The sequence below is a fragment of the Quercus lobata genome, chromosome 3 (genome assembly GCF_001633185.2).
Source record: "Quercus lobata isolate SW786 chromosome 3, ValleyOak3.0 Primary Assembly, whole genome shotgun sequence".
Lineage (NCBI taxonomy): Eukaryota > Viridiplantae > Streptophyta > Magnoliopsida > Fagales > Fagaceae > Quercus > Quercus lobata.
Window position 1 is genome coordinate 37,152,427 of NC_044906.1, and position 14,531 is coordinate 37,166,957.

The window sequence follows — 14,531 nt, forward strand, 5'->3', positions numbered from 1 at the left end:
TACCCCTTAACAAGCTTTACAAGCATCGCCATACCACAATAACAAAGCAATGAAGAAATAAAAATAAAATAAAAATAAGATTTTGTAATGAAGCTCTTTATTACATCACATAATAAAGATCAATAATATGGAATGAATTAATATGCTTTTATTATACAATATTACACCAAAGTTGTTTTTTTTTTTTTTTTTTTTTTTTTTTGCTCATTACTTAAACTCATTACTAACAAAGTTTTGTAACAAATATGCTATAATATATGTATAACATTCTCCAAAAATAATTTACATAAAACATTATAACATTATCCGTATATCACATGACAACATACTAGTTATAGTTATAAAAGAGTGGCAAGTTTTGCTACCGACATCTTGACTTGTTTCTTTGTTACCGTTTTGCCAAGCATTAGATTAAACTCATAATGGCTGTAATTATGAAGCTTGTCATAAAGAAATTGAAAATCGATTTTCTATGTTGAAGGAGGATATAACTTATTGCACATATGTACATATTTCCATATGGTGGACTGTTCATTGGTGGTAAACCCTATTCTTTCTATGTTTTATACTGTTGTGTACCTAAATTCCTGTCAAAATAAAAAAATAAAAAAATAAAAAAAATCTTGCATGCATTATAAAGTTCGTACTAAATTTGGTGTCAAGACTTCTCTCACTTAAATCTAGTAACACTTTAAGTATATACATAGACTTCCACAAAATCCTTGTACCAAATTGACAGAGAAGTACATATGGCAGTGTCATTTTAGTTCATTTATATATGAGTGGCAGTCCTATCACGCTCTTGCATCAAATGCATGCATGTGGAGTGAAATGGCTTAAGGCTTTTAAGTTTTTAACCCCACAATTTAACTTGCTAGCACACTGTTTGGCAAAAGAGTCTTCGCAATCTTTTAATACTAAGAGTTTTTAAATGTTCGAATAGAAAGAAAAAACCCTACCTTCATGTGCCAAGCATGTGATTTACCTTAATTTAAAAAAATTTAATATAAAAAAAATTGATAGTTGTTGTCATTTCTTGTCTTTTTTTTTTTATTAATCATTTTATGTGCAAAGTGATTTCTACTATCTGCATTCGGTGTCTCATTCTCATACCAAGGATTTGGAATGTGAGTCTGGCAACAAATTGGAGCATGTGTGTTTAGTAATGTATGGATTTGCATTGGATCTCGCATAAGATCACTCATGTTAAGAAAATCTCTGAGTTATACAAGTGCTTAGAGACAGCTTAATTGTTACTAGCTCTTTTGAGTATCCTCTAAAATTGACTAAATAAAGTTCTAATACCCCTTATATAAATGATATCAGCAACATGTTGGTAACGTGGTGTGGAAGTCTGAAATATTTGTATGAAGGAAATTACAATAGCTCTTACTAAGGATCCAAGATGTGAGCCCATGCGGCCCATATTGATCAAGTAGTAGCCCATATTTAAGCAATTATAAGGAACTAATTAATTTTGACCAAACCTTTTAGGGTACCATATAGATGTAGCTTGCGGCTAATGCATTCTCAAAAGTGTCTCAAACTCGCTACCATGCATCTTCTTCATTTTTTTATACAGTTTATGTTTTGAGACTTACCCCTTTACAAAAACTCTTTGTCGGTTATATAAAAATAGTCGCTAACCCGTGCAATACACGGAAAAACTATTAACTCTGAAAATAAAAATCCAACAATGAGTAAATAGACATTTTGCTAGTTAGTATTTTTTTTTTTTTTTTTAATGAAGAAATATTTAATTTCTATACTTTTCCATAGTTTAGAAGTATTGTCTAACATTGAACGTTATTGAGTTGCAAGTGCATAGTTACTGAAACCTACAAAATAATTTACGATTCTTAAATTAATAAAGCAAAACTCTTAATAGTTATACACACACACACACTCAAAACTAATAAAACTGCAAATATATAAACAAAGACTATGATATGAGGAAGACAGATACCAAGTTTCAAATTTGAGTAACAATATGACTTTCTCGTAGTAATAACAATATAGACAATTCAAAACATGAATCAATATCAAAATTATAATACTTGATTCCATTATCTTTTATATATGTTGAATCCATACAAATAATTAATTGAAATTAATCCAAACAAATAATTAATCAACCAAAAATCATAGCTTTTAATAAGAAAACCAAAAATCACATGAACCTAAATAAAAAGCATTTAAGGTGAAAAATTAAGATCAACCTACTGAGATGCAAATACCAAAAACCTAAAGACTTAAAACTTCAAAATTTATAGAATTCTCAAATTCTACTTCAAAACCAAACCAAATTCAACAAATTTATATATAACATACCGAATAAAAATTTATCGTTCCCTAGGCTAAAAGACATAGGTTGCATCTTTGATTTTTCTCCAAAAAAATAAAGATGTTTTATTTGCCATGTACAATAAAAAAAAATAATTAGTAGAAATTTCAACCCAAAAACCAAACCCACAATTATCAATGTGAGTATCTTTTTTTTCAACGTTAGTCTCACTTTTTTTAGACCTATCATAATTTTTGTTTTTATATAGATTATCAACGTTTGAGTTTGAGTTTAAGTTGGACTTGTTAAAGTGATAGAGTTTCACTCCTTATTAAATTTTGATTAAAAAAATAATTTTATTTTAAAAAAATGATAATGATGAGTTTGAGTTTAAGTTGAACTTGTTAGAGATATAGAGTTTCACTTCTAGTTAAGTTTGAACTAAACAAAAATAATTTTATTTAAATAAAATGATAATTTAAAAAATATATATTTAAATATTGTGCTAACGTTAAAAATTGTGAGAGTTTCAGAGGTTTCGGTTATATATATATATATATATATATATATATATAGATAACACAGCAACAATAAATAAAATATTTGAGAAAATTTACGAACATGAGAGAGTTTACACACATAGCACATGCACGTTTGATCAAGATCAAATGCTTACTATTTATTTTATTAAATTATTGAGATGATATGCCTACTTGATTATAATCTGTGGGAATTTATTTTCCGCATCCACAGTTTCTTTCCTTGGGTATACCTTTAATTCCTATACATATATATGGTTTTGCCCATGTCATTCGTTGCACAAACAGTGGCACTATTCTTCTCCTTCTGTATATTGACAACATGATCATCGTTAGAGACTAGCTTGTAACTCCATGCATATATATTAATACACTTAAAGATATATAATAAGATGCGTAATATAATTAGGAGCGGACGCTATAAATTGAAACTCTCGAAAAGAAAATGCATAATATAATTCATATATATATATATATATATATAATTCAAATGCTATTGATAGTCATTTTTATATTTTGTTAACTCTTTAAAAACTTTTGTAAGAATATTATTAGATATAAAATGTAAATTATCCATTTTTAAAAAATTATTATGAAGCACTTTTTTTTTTTTTACAATTCATTTATTTTAGACTTTTTAGTTTTTGTACTTAATAACTCACTTAAATGAATATTTATGATATAGTCTGACATTTGATTCTAAAATCAAGAAATAAAACTCTTTAAGAATAAATAATTTAGAACATATGACGCAAAATTAGAATTCTAATTTGAATTTCTCTTATAACTTCACCTATTATTATATATATAGATTACTTAAATGACATTCATGGACCTATAAATCACATTGAATAGTAGAGGAGGCTCTACATCCCTGTAAAAATCACATTGAATAATATAGAAATTATCTAAAGAGATCTTTACTGTGGCAGAGAAATTTTATGCAAAAAGTGACACTTGTTTTATAAATAAATAGGAATAATTACAGTAAACTCACTTGCGGTATGACCCGTTTTCATTTTGCTTACCCGTGGTTTAATCATTTACACTTTGCCCACGTGAACTTCAATCTGTTTGCTCTCCATTACCCACCTCACCCTCTGACGTTAGAGAAACACATTTTTAATACAAATTAGAACATAACACGGATCAAAAACACAAACTATTGAAACTTTTCCTCACGAGCCATACCATAGGTGAGTTTACTGTAATTATCCCAAAAATAATAAAATGCCTCACTCCCAGAAAAGAATCATTTGGGCTTTCCATTAATCAGGTTACTCAATATCTCTTGACTTGTGTTTTTATTTCAATCTTCAATTCAAAACATACCTTTGTTGAGAACCGAGTCAAGGTGGTGATCAGCCCCCAAACCCAAGGCGGACGATTCCCTGCAAGAAAAGCTGTTGCTTTTTCCTTCTTCACCAATGCACAAACTCTTCCCCTACAACTAGTGAGGAAAATATACTTTCATTGCCTCAAAGTATTGATGTAATGCCCCAAATTGATTAAATATTAATTGAATTTGTGTTGTGTTGTGTTGTGTGGGCATTTAATGAGTCTTACATCAGGTATATAATGAGGTGGTCTAAATTTTATTAACCATTACAAAGAGCCTTAATTATAACTAGACTAATCCTTTTGAAATATAACATAAAAATGAGTAGTGCTTTTCTCTGAATCTTTATAAATGTTAACAGAGTAAGCCCCATATCCTTACACACTACTGCACTAAATGAGCCTTGACAAAGATTGGAGCTGAATACACCATTATTTTCTTATTACTTTTTTTTTTTTTTGGTTGATAATTTGATAGTTAAGGAAGTTGGAAATTTAAACCCTAGATTTCTCCACTCAAAACATCAATATATTTCAATTGTACCAAAATTGTTAGGTTCTAAAACTTTAGAACAATTGGCAAACCGTGATCATAAACTTGTCTAAATATAGATTCCTAGATCTATAGATTTGATTAGACAATGCTCAAGGTGTTACAAGTCAGAACATAAGAACATACAAACTACAGAAAGAAGAATTCAAATTCTGTGAAATCTGACCAATTGAAATTTAGATCCGATCAATCGAAAATCGTAGACATGAAATTTCTGTAGAATTCTATTTCAACCCAAACTCTACCTAAATGTTTTGGGTTTCAAGTGAAACACTTCTAACATAAAAAGGAAAACTCTAACTATGTTTTCAGAGTTTTTGAGAGACTTTGGAGGTGCTCTTGTGAGATCTAAAAGATATTGTGCCTTCCTCTATCAAAGTCACTACCGGAAATCATTCTCATATCATTAGATCCGGTAGATTTGAAGTTGTTGCAACAAGATCAACAATAGTTGATGATTTAAACTTTCAAGGGTGGTCTTGGAGTAAAAACTAGAGAGTTTGTGTTGCTGAAACTTTTGAGTGGGATCTCAAAGTCACATGCAAGGGTGCTTGTGTTGGTGTCAATCCAAGAAGTGGAGTTTGTGGATTTGGAACTTGCACGTGGTCGTGTTAGTAAATTACTACATGAGGTAGCATTAGATTTAGGATTAAATCTTTTGTAAAAATTTCGATTCTCTTATAGTAAATTTGGTTTACCTTGAGGATAGTTAGGTCAAATACTCTCCAGGTTTTTATCTTGAAACGGGTTAGTTTCATTGGTTTTCCTGGGTAATCATATCATGGTATTATTTACTTTTCCACATCTTTGCATGATATAATTTATTTGTTTTAACCTATATCTGAAAATTAATCTAAGTAATCACTTGGTTAATATATTAGGTTAAACAATCTGGTTTAAGGGGTCTAAACATATTCTCTCAAAAATATTTCAATTGAGTTACAATGCTTTTGGTGAATACATCATTGTTTGCTGTTAATGAAACTATTGTCCATTATTAATTGGATGATAATAAAAATTTTGAACACAAGAAAATTCACAAATGTAAAATCTTTTTATAATATTGGTGAAATTACAGGGATCAAAAACGAATTGAACGAAAAAAGAACCAAAAAATAATCAGAATGTACATTAATGATTGTCAGTGTTTCACATAATTAAATGTGTTCACAATTTGGCCGAAGACTATCGAATTTCTATACAAGCTTAGTTTGCAATGGGTGTGAGTCGTGTGACAACCACCGGGGCCTCTACTTTAAGAAAGCATGTACCTTGTACTTTTGTACATGTGACATTACTTGCATTTCTTTTTGATGAGGACATTGAAGGTTTAGTGCTCCACTTTCCTACTCACGTGACACTACAATTGTTGTAATTAGGCTTCTCATCGCATTCCCACATAACCTTTTATCCGAATATATCTAGGATACACCCAATTTTATTTTCAATTTCACAACATGCTGACAAGGTCAATTGTGAGAAGTCAAGATTATTTGCCCACTAATGTTTACTGTTTATATAGACCTATCACTTATTATTTACCATTAACAATTGACTACTTCAGCATGTTGTAAAATTGAGTGTAAAATTGGATGTGTTTTCCTCTTAATTTGATTATATCTTCTTTTGTCATGAACAAATGTTCAATAACGAGAACTTAACATGTAAACATATCTTACCCTTCTCCAATTGCAGCCTTGCTCCAGTGACTAACCAATGCCCAGGACTATCCTGTGGACCTTTACATAACTGTGACATATCTATAAATTTTAGAAGCTTTTGTGCTTGTACTGACACTGGAGGCCCTGTAGGAAACACACCAGAATCCACCACCACAGCTGGTTGTTTCTCTTTCAACGGGCTGCCCGAAATTGAAGTACTTATAGCAGAGAAAAGACTGGACTTTTGGGAAAAACCAGAAGATACTTGTGTCCAACTTGATTGCACAATGAAAGCATCCGACACCTTAGAGAACAAGAGTCTAAGATGAAGGACATTTTTTGAGTCGTGTTTCTTTACAAGAAGTTGAGCTCCTGTAACAATAAAGGCAACATCTTCGTTAGAGGTCCAACCAGAGTCATATTTAACTGGCGCTGTGCTTATATGGGAAAACTTTTTTCTCTGTATTGCTTCAAAGTATCGATCATCGGCAATATCTTCTGATCCTCGCCATATTGATGTTTCGTCTATCTTGTTATCAAGCATCATTGGAGTATTTGATAGATGTTGCAAATGTATGGCCAACCTGAGATACAGGTCATTTCTAATCAATATCAAGTATGGATCACAAAACTTTTCATAACCACTAAATTGGTAAGCTATTATTGATTCTCATATAAGATTATCACCATTTTATCATTCATCGTTAAAAAATTATTATCTTTAACTTTTGTGAAAATTGATATAACTTACTATTGAATTATTGAGAAGGAAAATGAATATCAAACTAACATTTACATTTACCTGTTGCATTTCATGCCCTCTAGATACAAGCGCATCCCTGTGACAGGTCTCTTCCCAACGGTAACCTGTTGAGTCATGGCATACCAATTAGATTCCTAGACCCTAGTTATGATACATAAAATTACTTGACATAATATTGCACGTGAAGGAAGAAAGTACCTGATTAGGGTTTACATATAGCTTAGGACCCATCAAGTTAAAGTGGAGGATCGATGATGGAGCAGCCCTATTTGTGACAGAAGACAGTGGGAGGTCGTTGTGAATGGGAGCCCAAATCTTGTGTGATTGGAAGTCAAGAAAGTACTGTAAATCACTGATAGGAGGTTTATCTAAAGCCAAAATAAAGGACAAGAATTAGATGAACAGCATAAGGAAAAAAGAATAGGGGAAAAAATGAACGAGAAATGAAATCTACAAAGTTCAATAAGTCATTAATTATCAATTAGTATTATTGTATTATAGGAAAAAAAAATGAAGAAGACAAAGGTTCATGGTGTTTTAAGATGGTAGAGAGCCTATTATCATGGTTTTAAAAAACCAGAACGATCAAAAAACCGAAAAAAGATCAATTCCCGATTTAACCTAGTTCTTGACTACTTTTTTTGCTGATTTTCACACACAAAAATTCGACACAACCAACCAACCTAATGGAGGCATTCGAGGAGGTTCTAGATCTAGAGATCTCCACCTAGATTTGGTGGAGATATAAAAATATTTTCCCCTTTCCAATCATCGTCGCCCATCACGTGTCCCCCATTTTCGATCTCGATTGTACCCAACCACCACACATGGACGTTTTAACATTTAACGTGGTCAGGTTGAGCAACAACCTAATTCAACTCGATCCATGACATGTCAAGATATTAATGTCTTGTGCATTCTCTAAACATTTTTTTTGTTTTGGCTAAAAAAAATTTAAAAAAAAAAAAAAAAGTTTTCTTTTTCTAAATAGTAAATCTAAACCGCGACAAATTTTACTACACGGTGTGATTAGTGTACAATAATAATGTAGTTAGGGTGATTCATGTGGCAAGTGATGTTACACTAATTACAATCTATCACCTTAATAATTGTGAAATAATTATTGTGTCTATATTATATATTTTTTTAATAAAAAAATACCAACTCAAGTGGTTTGGATAAGTTGATCGTGCATACAATAATGTACTAACCAACTTCCCTATGAGCTCTATATCGGTTAGGCCCAGATTTTCTGGACTGTGGGCCTGTGGCCTTTTCAGTTTAACAACCCAAAATGTAGGGTTTGCTTTAAAAGGACGATTGAGAGAGAGTTGAAGACTTACATCGAAGATAGAGGTTGATGGCATGGGATAAAAAACCTTTGCCAGGAACACCTCTAAGAAGAGAAGTTATGGGGATGAAGCTGAACTGAATTGCGTCTGGCATTGATGGAACTGTTAAAAGCCACTCGCAATGGCTTGAGACCGATGGATCACCTCCCTTCTTGTAACATATAACAGTGATTCCCTGCAAAAGCCATCTACTTCAATGTTAATATTATGATAAATTGATAATATTAATAATCCAGCGTTGTATAGAAAAGCAATGACATATTGGTAGTTTATCTTTACTCGCAAAGATGATGAGGTATTAACCAGTTGAATTATCATGTTCTTGGCAATTAGTACTATTCCAATAACATAATAAATAAATATTTGTATAAATTTTTTATGCTTAATGACACAAAAGTTTATAATATTTATTTAGTAAAATGTATGGTATTTCTAACATTGTTACATGTTATAGCGAAATGCACCTGGTACCTAGAAATAGGTACTGTCTACTTTGTGCTAAAAAGCATTTATGTTTTGGTTTTTCTTTCGTCATCAAATTGATTAATGTAGTTTGGTGATTCTTGTACTATCATTATTCATGTATTTCATCATTGTTTTCAAACAATTATTAAAGGATATTCGTGGAATAACTGGACCTACATCTTTTGTATTGACGGATGAGAAGCTATTGAAAGCAACAGGTTGGGTAACAAAGACATTGAAAGCCTGCGGTGCCTGCAATTAGTTTAAGAAAATTATTGTGTAAGCACCCATTTTGACAAGATTAAAATTCAAAACCGAAACAAAAAAAAAAAATGAAATTGTGATGATAATGTTCTATTGGTGGGAGACAAAAATTAGAACCTTCTCTTTAATTTTGGAGTTCAGCGGGGAGAAATTGCATGTCCCAGTAAACAGCTGATCTCCAAGCTTATCCAAGTGATTTTTGAGCTGTGTTGGCCCCAACTCCGAAGACGTATCCTGCTTAACTAACACTACATCTTGGCCACCAATGCTCAACCCCACAATTATGTGGGTTCCATATTTCTCAATGAATCTGTGAAAATTTATTAAAATTAAAAAATAAAATAAAAATATTAACTATCTAAATCTAGATAATTAAATGTAAGTAAAGGAAACCATGCAGTCCACCCTATAGATAACTATGTAAAGGATACCATGCATTATACCTTATTGTGGCCAACCTATCCAGTTAAGTAGCCCTTACACATTCTAATTAAGCTGTCTTGAATTAATTAAACATGTTGTATGTGTGATTTTTTTAAGAATGACATTGTTCTACCAGTTTGGAGGGAAAAGTTCAAAAAAGAAAAGCATATTTAGCAGCTCAGTAATCCAACATATAAGTTAAATTAGGGTTGGCCTAACAATGATTCTCAAAACCTCATGAGATTTTGGGTTCAAAACCCATAACCAATCATTTGGAACCACCTGGCCCTAAGAAATCCTTCCATGTAATTATCCGATGTATACTTGAAAGAATAGTCAAACTCTTAAATAACTCTAAACACTTATATTTAAGAAAAATAAATAAATTTAATAAAAAAAAAGTTCACTGGGGTTTAAAACACGACGACTCCATTTCAATAGCTAGAGTTCACTCCAATTTTTTTTTATATGACACTATTCTACCAGTTTGGATGGATGAGATCCAAAAAGAAAATCATATTTAGCATCTCATGAGTAATCTATTTAGCATCTCATGAGTAATCAAACATATAAATTAAACTAGGGTATAAATCCCAAAGGATTGGTCTAGTCAAAGGTTCATAAGATTCTTGAAATTTTGAATTCGAAACTCATAACTAGCATTTTGGAACCACTCCCAAAGAATCTTTCCTTGTTATTATTTGGTGAGAGAATAGTCAAACTCTTAAATAACTGTGAACACTGCATTAAAAAAAACGATGACCAAAAAAAAAAAACTAAAACTTAAACACACCAACTCCACAATTCACTAGAGTTCACTCCATTTGTTTATTTATTTTTTAGAATAGTTCATTAGAGAGAGAGAGAGAGAGAGAGAGAGAGTTTTTTCTTTTTGACATTCTGGAAATTTGGCAAATGAATGTCCAATTAATATTTAATTTGATTGTCACCAAACAGCAGCCAACGCAGTAGAATATCCCCAGAGGGAGAGGATTGTAATTTTGCACTCCAATTAATCCGCTTCCAATCCACAATAGTGACACATTTTTCCTTAATTTTAGTTCAATTCCAATTATGTACCTAAAATTATGTTAGGTCCGTTTCAGCATAAAACAATATTCTAAAAACAAAATATAAAACAACTTGGTGAAACCAAAATCATTTTTAATGACCCAGACAAACACATTTTTTTGGGTTTCATCCTCAAGAGCAAAGAACATATCCCAATTTCTCATTCTCCAAAATGAGCTTAAATGTGTATTGGCCATTCACACACACTGTTGAGGTGGCAAAACTTAATTGAAAACCCAATGAATTAAAATAATAAGATTGCACATAACTTAAGCTCTAGTTTATTGAAAATGAGCTCCTTGACAATGTCACAACTTTTATAACTTCCAATTTTAATTGAGCAGGCTTACAATCCATGTTGAAATAGTCTTGGAAGTCAATGATTTTCATATTACACATTATCTCTCTACAGCTTAATAAAGCATAAACTAAACAAAGAGCCAACTAATAAGCCTATAATTTATCTATTAAATATGAATAAAATCCTAGTGACTGTCTACATTAGACTTTTTTTTTAATCATTTTTCTATTTGGGTGACCAACTCTCTCTACATTCAAAACGTTTTTCCAAATCAAACACCTCCAAACTGTAGATGTTCTATCTCAATTTTATGCTATTATATCATGTAAACAAAGATCATTCAACCTGTCCAGACAGCTAATTCCTAACGTGGTTGATAATTATTGACATTTTACTAAACTACTATGGACTAATTCTAATTTATAATTAATAATTATTGGTCAAATAAGATAAATGTCTACGTTACTGATAGAAGTTAGAAAATTGTGTGTACCAAATGATTAGCCATGCTATTATTTCTATTATTATTTGATCATTATGACTAGCATGCGTATGAGTTGTCTTATTGACATGGTCTCTATGGGTGGTTTCGTCTATTTCTCTTCCTATCTCATATGTCAAGAAGATTCATCAAAATGTATACTTTTTTTTTTTCCGGGTTTACAAAGGAAAAATGAATTAAAAGATTAGGTGTGTTTAGAAAGTCCAAAAAAAGCACACAAAGTAATAAGTTTTATGATACAATATATTTCAATTATTGACATCATAAATTATATTCGATGTACAACAAAAGTGATATATGTAGTAGTTCCAATAAAAAATGATATTGTATTAATCATAATATGCCGCATCAATAAGTTGTGAAAATGTTATGATATTTGTAGTATTATTGTTAGAAAAGTCAAGATAGAATAATGCGTTTTTGTACTAGAAGTTTAGAACATCATTCTTTCTCTTTTGTTTGTTTGTTTGATTATTTCTTAAAAAATAAAAATAAAAATAAAAGAGATAGATAATGTCGACATAGAACATGATCAAAGAGTCCTTTTGGTTCTCATTAAAAATAAAAATAATAAAATAATAATAATAATAATATAATGACTAAACAAAGAGTAGATATATTGTCGCAATCTCTTGATAAAAACTACGTATCCTAAGTTTCGAATATGATACTCGCTCACTATTCAACTGTATGGTTGTTAATTTAATTATTCAGTTAGATTCTCAACTAAGGGTTGGTTTGGATACAGCTGAAAACTGAAAACTGAAAAACACTGTAACAAAATAATTTTTAAATGTGTAAATAGTAACGTGAGACCCATTTTTAATGAAAAAATTGCTGAAAAGTGAAATTTGTGGATCCATGAACAATATACGATGTGCACTGATTGGCTGAAAAAGTTTAAAAAGTCCAACTTTGCAGCTACTGTTCATTGAACAGTGCATAAACAGTAGCCGCAAGTCTCAAAAACGCGTGAAAAAAAAAAAAAAAAAAAAAAATCAAAACGTAGACGCAAACGTTTCAGTTCCAGCAGAACCCAAACGTAGCTTTTTTTTTTTTTTTTTGAGAAACCAAACGTAGCTTTAGTTGAATAATAGAGCCTAAATGGCAAAATGCAAATACACACTATCTAAATTCTAAACTTTCACCCACTTGACGGAGAATGGTACTTTGTATGGGCCCAATGGTATTTGCGGATTGGCGTTTTGTCCAACTTTGAACCAGTTTTTGTCGGTATTGGTAAGCAAAGTAAAGATACGTGCCTAATTATTTTAAGGACCCAACCAAAAAACAAAAATGTGAACAGGTTCAGAATTTGGTTCATGAAGAATTCTAATCCGACATCGACTAAATATTCGTGTTTTGACCCAAGTTTTGCTTCAAACTTCCACCATCTTTCATTCACAATTCGTTGTTCTCTTTGTCTGAAAACAAACAATTCGTGTTTTGGTCATTGTTCTTACTTCTGGGAAAAAGTATTTCAATTTAATTAGTTTGTACCTTAAAAAGCAAAAGCAGAACAAAAGCACTGAATCTTAAAAGTTAAAAAGTAGTGAACCCAATCCAACAAATTTGCATGTGGAGGATAGGACACAAATAACTCGTGATCATTTTAGGACATGTGTCAGTTCTGTATCTTCTTCCGTGTAAGTTTTACATGGAAATGAAACCAAACTTCAAATTAACAGAGTATGCTAAATAACTATCTTGGAAATTAGAATAGATAAAATAATACGTACATTACCTGGCAAGAGCACAGGGATCCCATGCTGTCGGAACTGCATCACGAACTTCATCGGAGAGAGCGAGTGGGTATCGATCAATATGAACATTGAATAGTGTGATAAAGAAACCATCAAGACCCAAGAACTTAGTATTGCCTGCATCAGTTGCCCACGAACCACTTTGGAAACCAAACATGGCATTGAAACAACCGGATGGGATTTTCCCAGGAACTTCAGAACTTTGGTTGAAAAATTCTGACATCTACACCATCAACCATAATAACAACAATGATAAAATTAGCAAAATCCATGCTTTTTTTTTTTTTTTTTTTTTTTTTTTTGTTCTTATTGGTTAATTATAAGAACGGTAATAAGAATATATGTATACCTGATTGAAGCTGAGGATGTCAGATTGATATCTAGTTCGATCGCCTTTGTCACATTTGATATCAATTGAGACATCATTGAAGGTGCCAAAACCAGGGACTTGAAGTTGTGTTTTTTGTGATTCATTGAGACGGACCAATCTTCCTTTGCCTTTGCAAAAATTGAGCCTGAAATCTGAAGTTAAGTCGAATCCTCTACCTAAGCTGTTTAGAGCTCTCTTCACTATTTCTTCACCCATATCAATCTCTCTCTCTCTCTCTCTCTCTCTCTCTTTTCCTTTAGTGTTCGTATTTGGTGGCAATAATATAGGTGAAAGATAAGGGTTGTGATTTGACATTGTCAAGAATTGGTACGTTTTCAAAATTAATTTATTATATCATGATAAGTACGTTTTCAAGAGAGAATGTGAAAACGTATTAACACGTCTAGGAAGTTTCACTGGGTATATGATTTGATCACATTAACTTTGACCGTAGTCGATCTCTCTTTATATTGATTTTTTTGGTTATGACTATTTGGTGTCAATTTTTCCAACTTTCAATAGAGAGAATCCATTCCATGGACACAAAACTCTTGTGCCACAGTTTTTTGTCACTACTCTTATGACTGACAGTAAATACCTAAATGGCAAAGAAAAAAATGATCGATCTATGTGAAGATAATTGCCAATCGCTGACGGATTACGCTAGAAAACAGAGTTCTAAAAAAGAAACTCTAGTTTCAACAATGAACGTGCCTCACTTTCGTTTCACATGAGGCAAATGGGATAAAAGGACAATATAAGGTCGGCATTTTTTTGTGGTAAGGAAGATAAGATTGACAGATATGGCATTGGCAAAAGCTGAACGTCAACTGAGAACTTAGAACGGGCAAGGGCAATACGTGAATACCACATAATTCAAAA

The 14,531-nt window shown here is 31.6% G+C and overlaps 1 protein-coding gene across 1 annotated transcript; it reads right to left on the bottom strand.

Annotated features, from left to right (window-relative positions):
• Nucleotides 1-5,795: 5,795 nt before the first annotated feature.
• LOC115979358 (MACPF domain-containing protein At1g14780-like) lies at nucleotides 5,796-14,142 on the bottom strand. The gene is made up of 8 exons (XM_031101381.1): nucleotides 13,629-14,142; nucleotides 13,261-13,502; nucleotides 9,337-9,529; nucleotides 9,133-9,207; nucleotides 8,482-8,665; nucleotides 7,337-7,506; nucleotides 7,178-7,242; nucleotides 5,796-6,959 (listed from the first exon to the last, which is right to left on the bottom strand). Exons 1-8 carry the CDS (start codon nucleotides 13,962-13,964, stop codon nucleotides 6,344-6,346), a joined length of 1,881 nt encoding a protein of 626 aa, XP_030957241.1. The 5' UTR covers nucleotides 13,965-14,142; the 3' UTR covers nucleotides 5,796-6,343.
• Nucleotides 14,143-14,531: the final 389 nt, after the last annotated feature.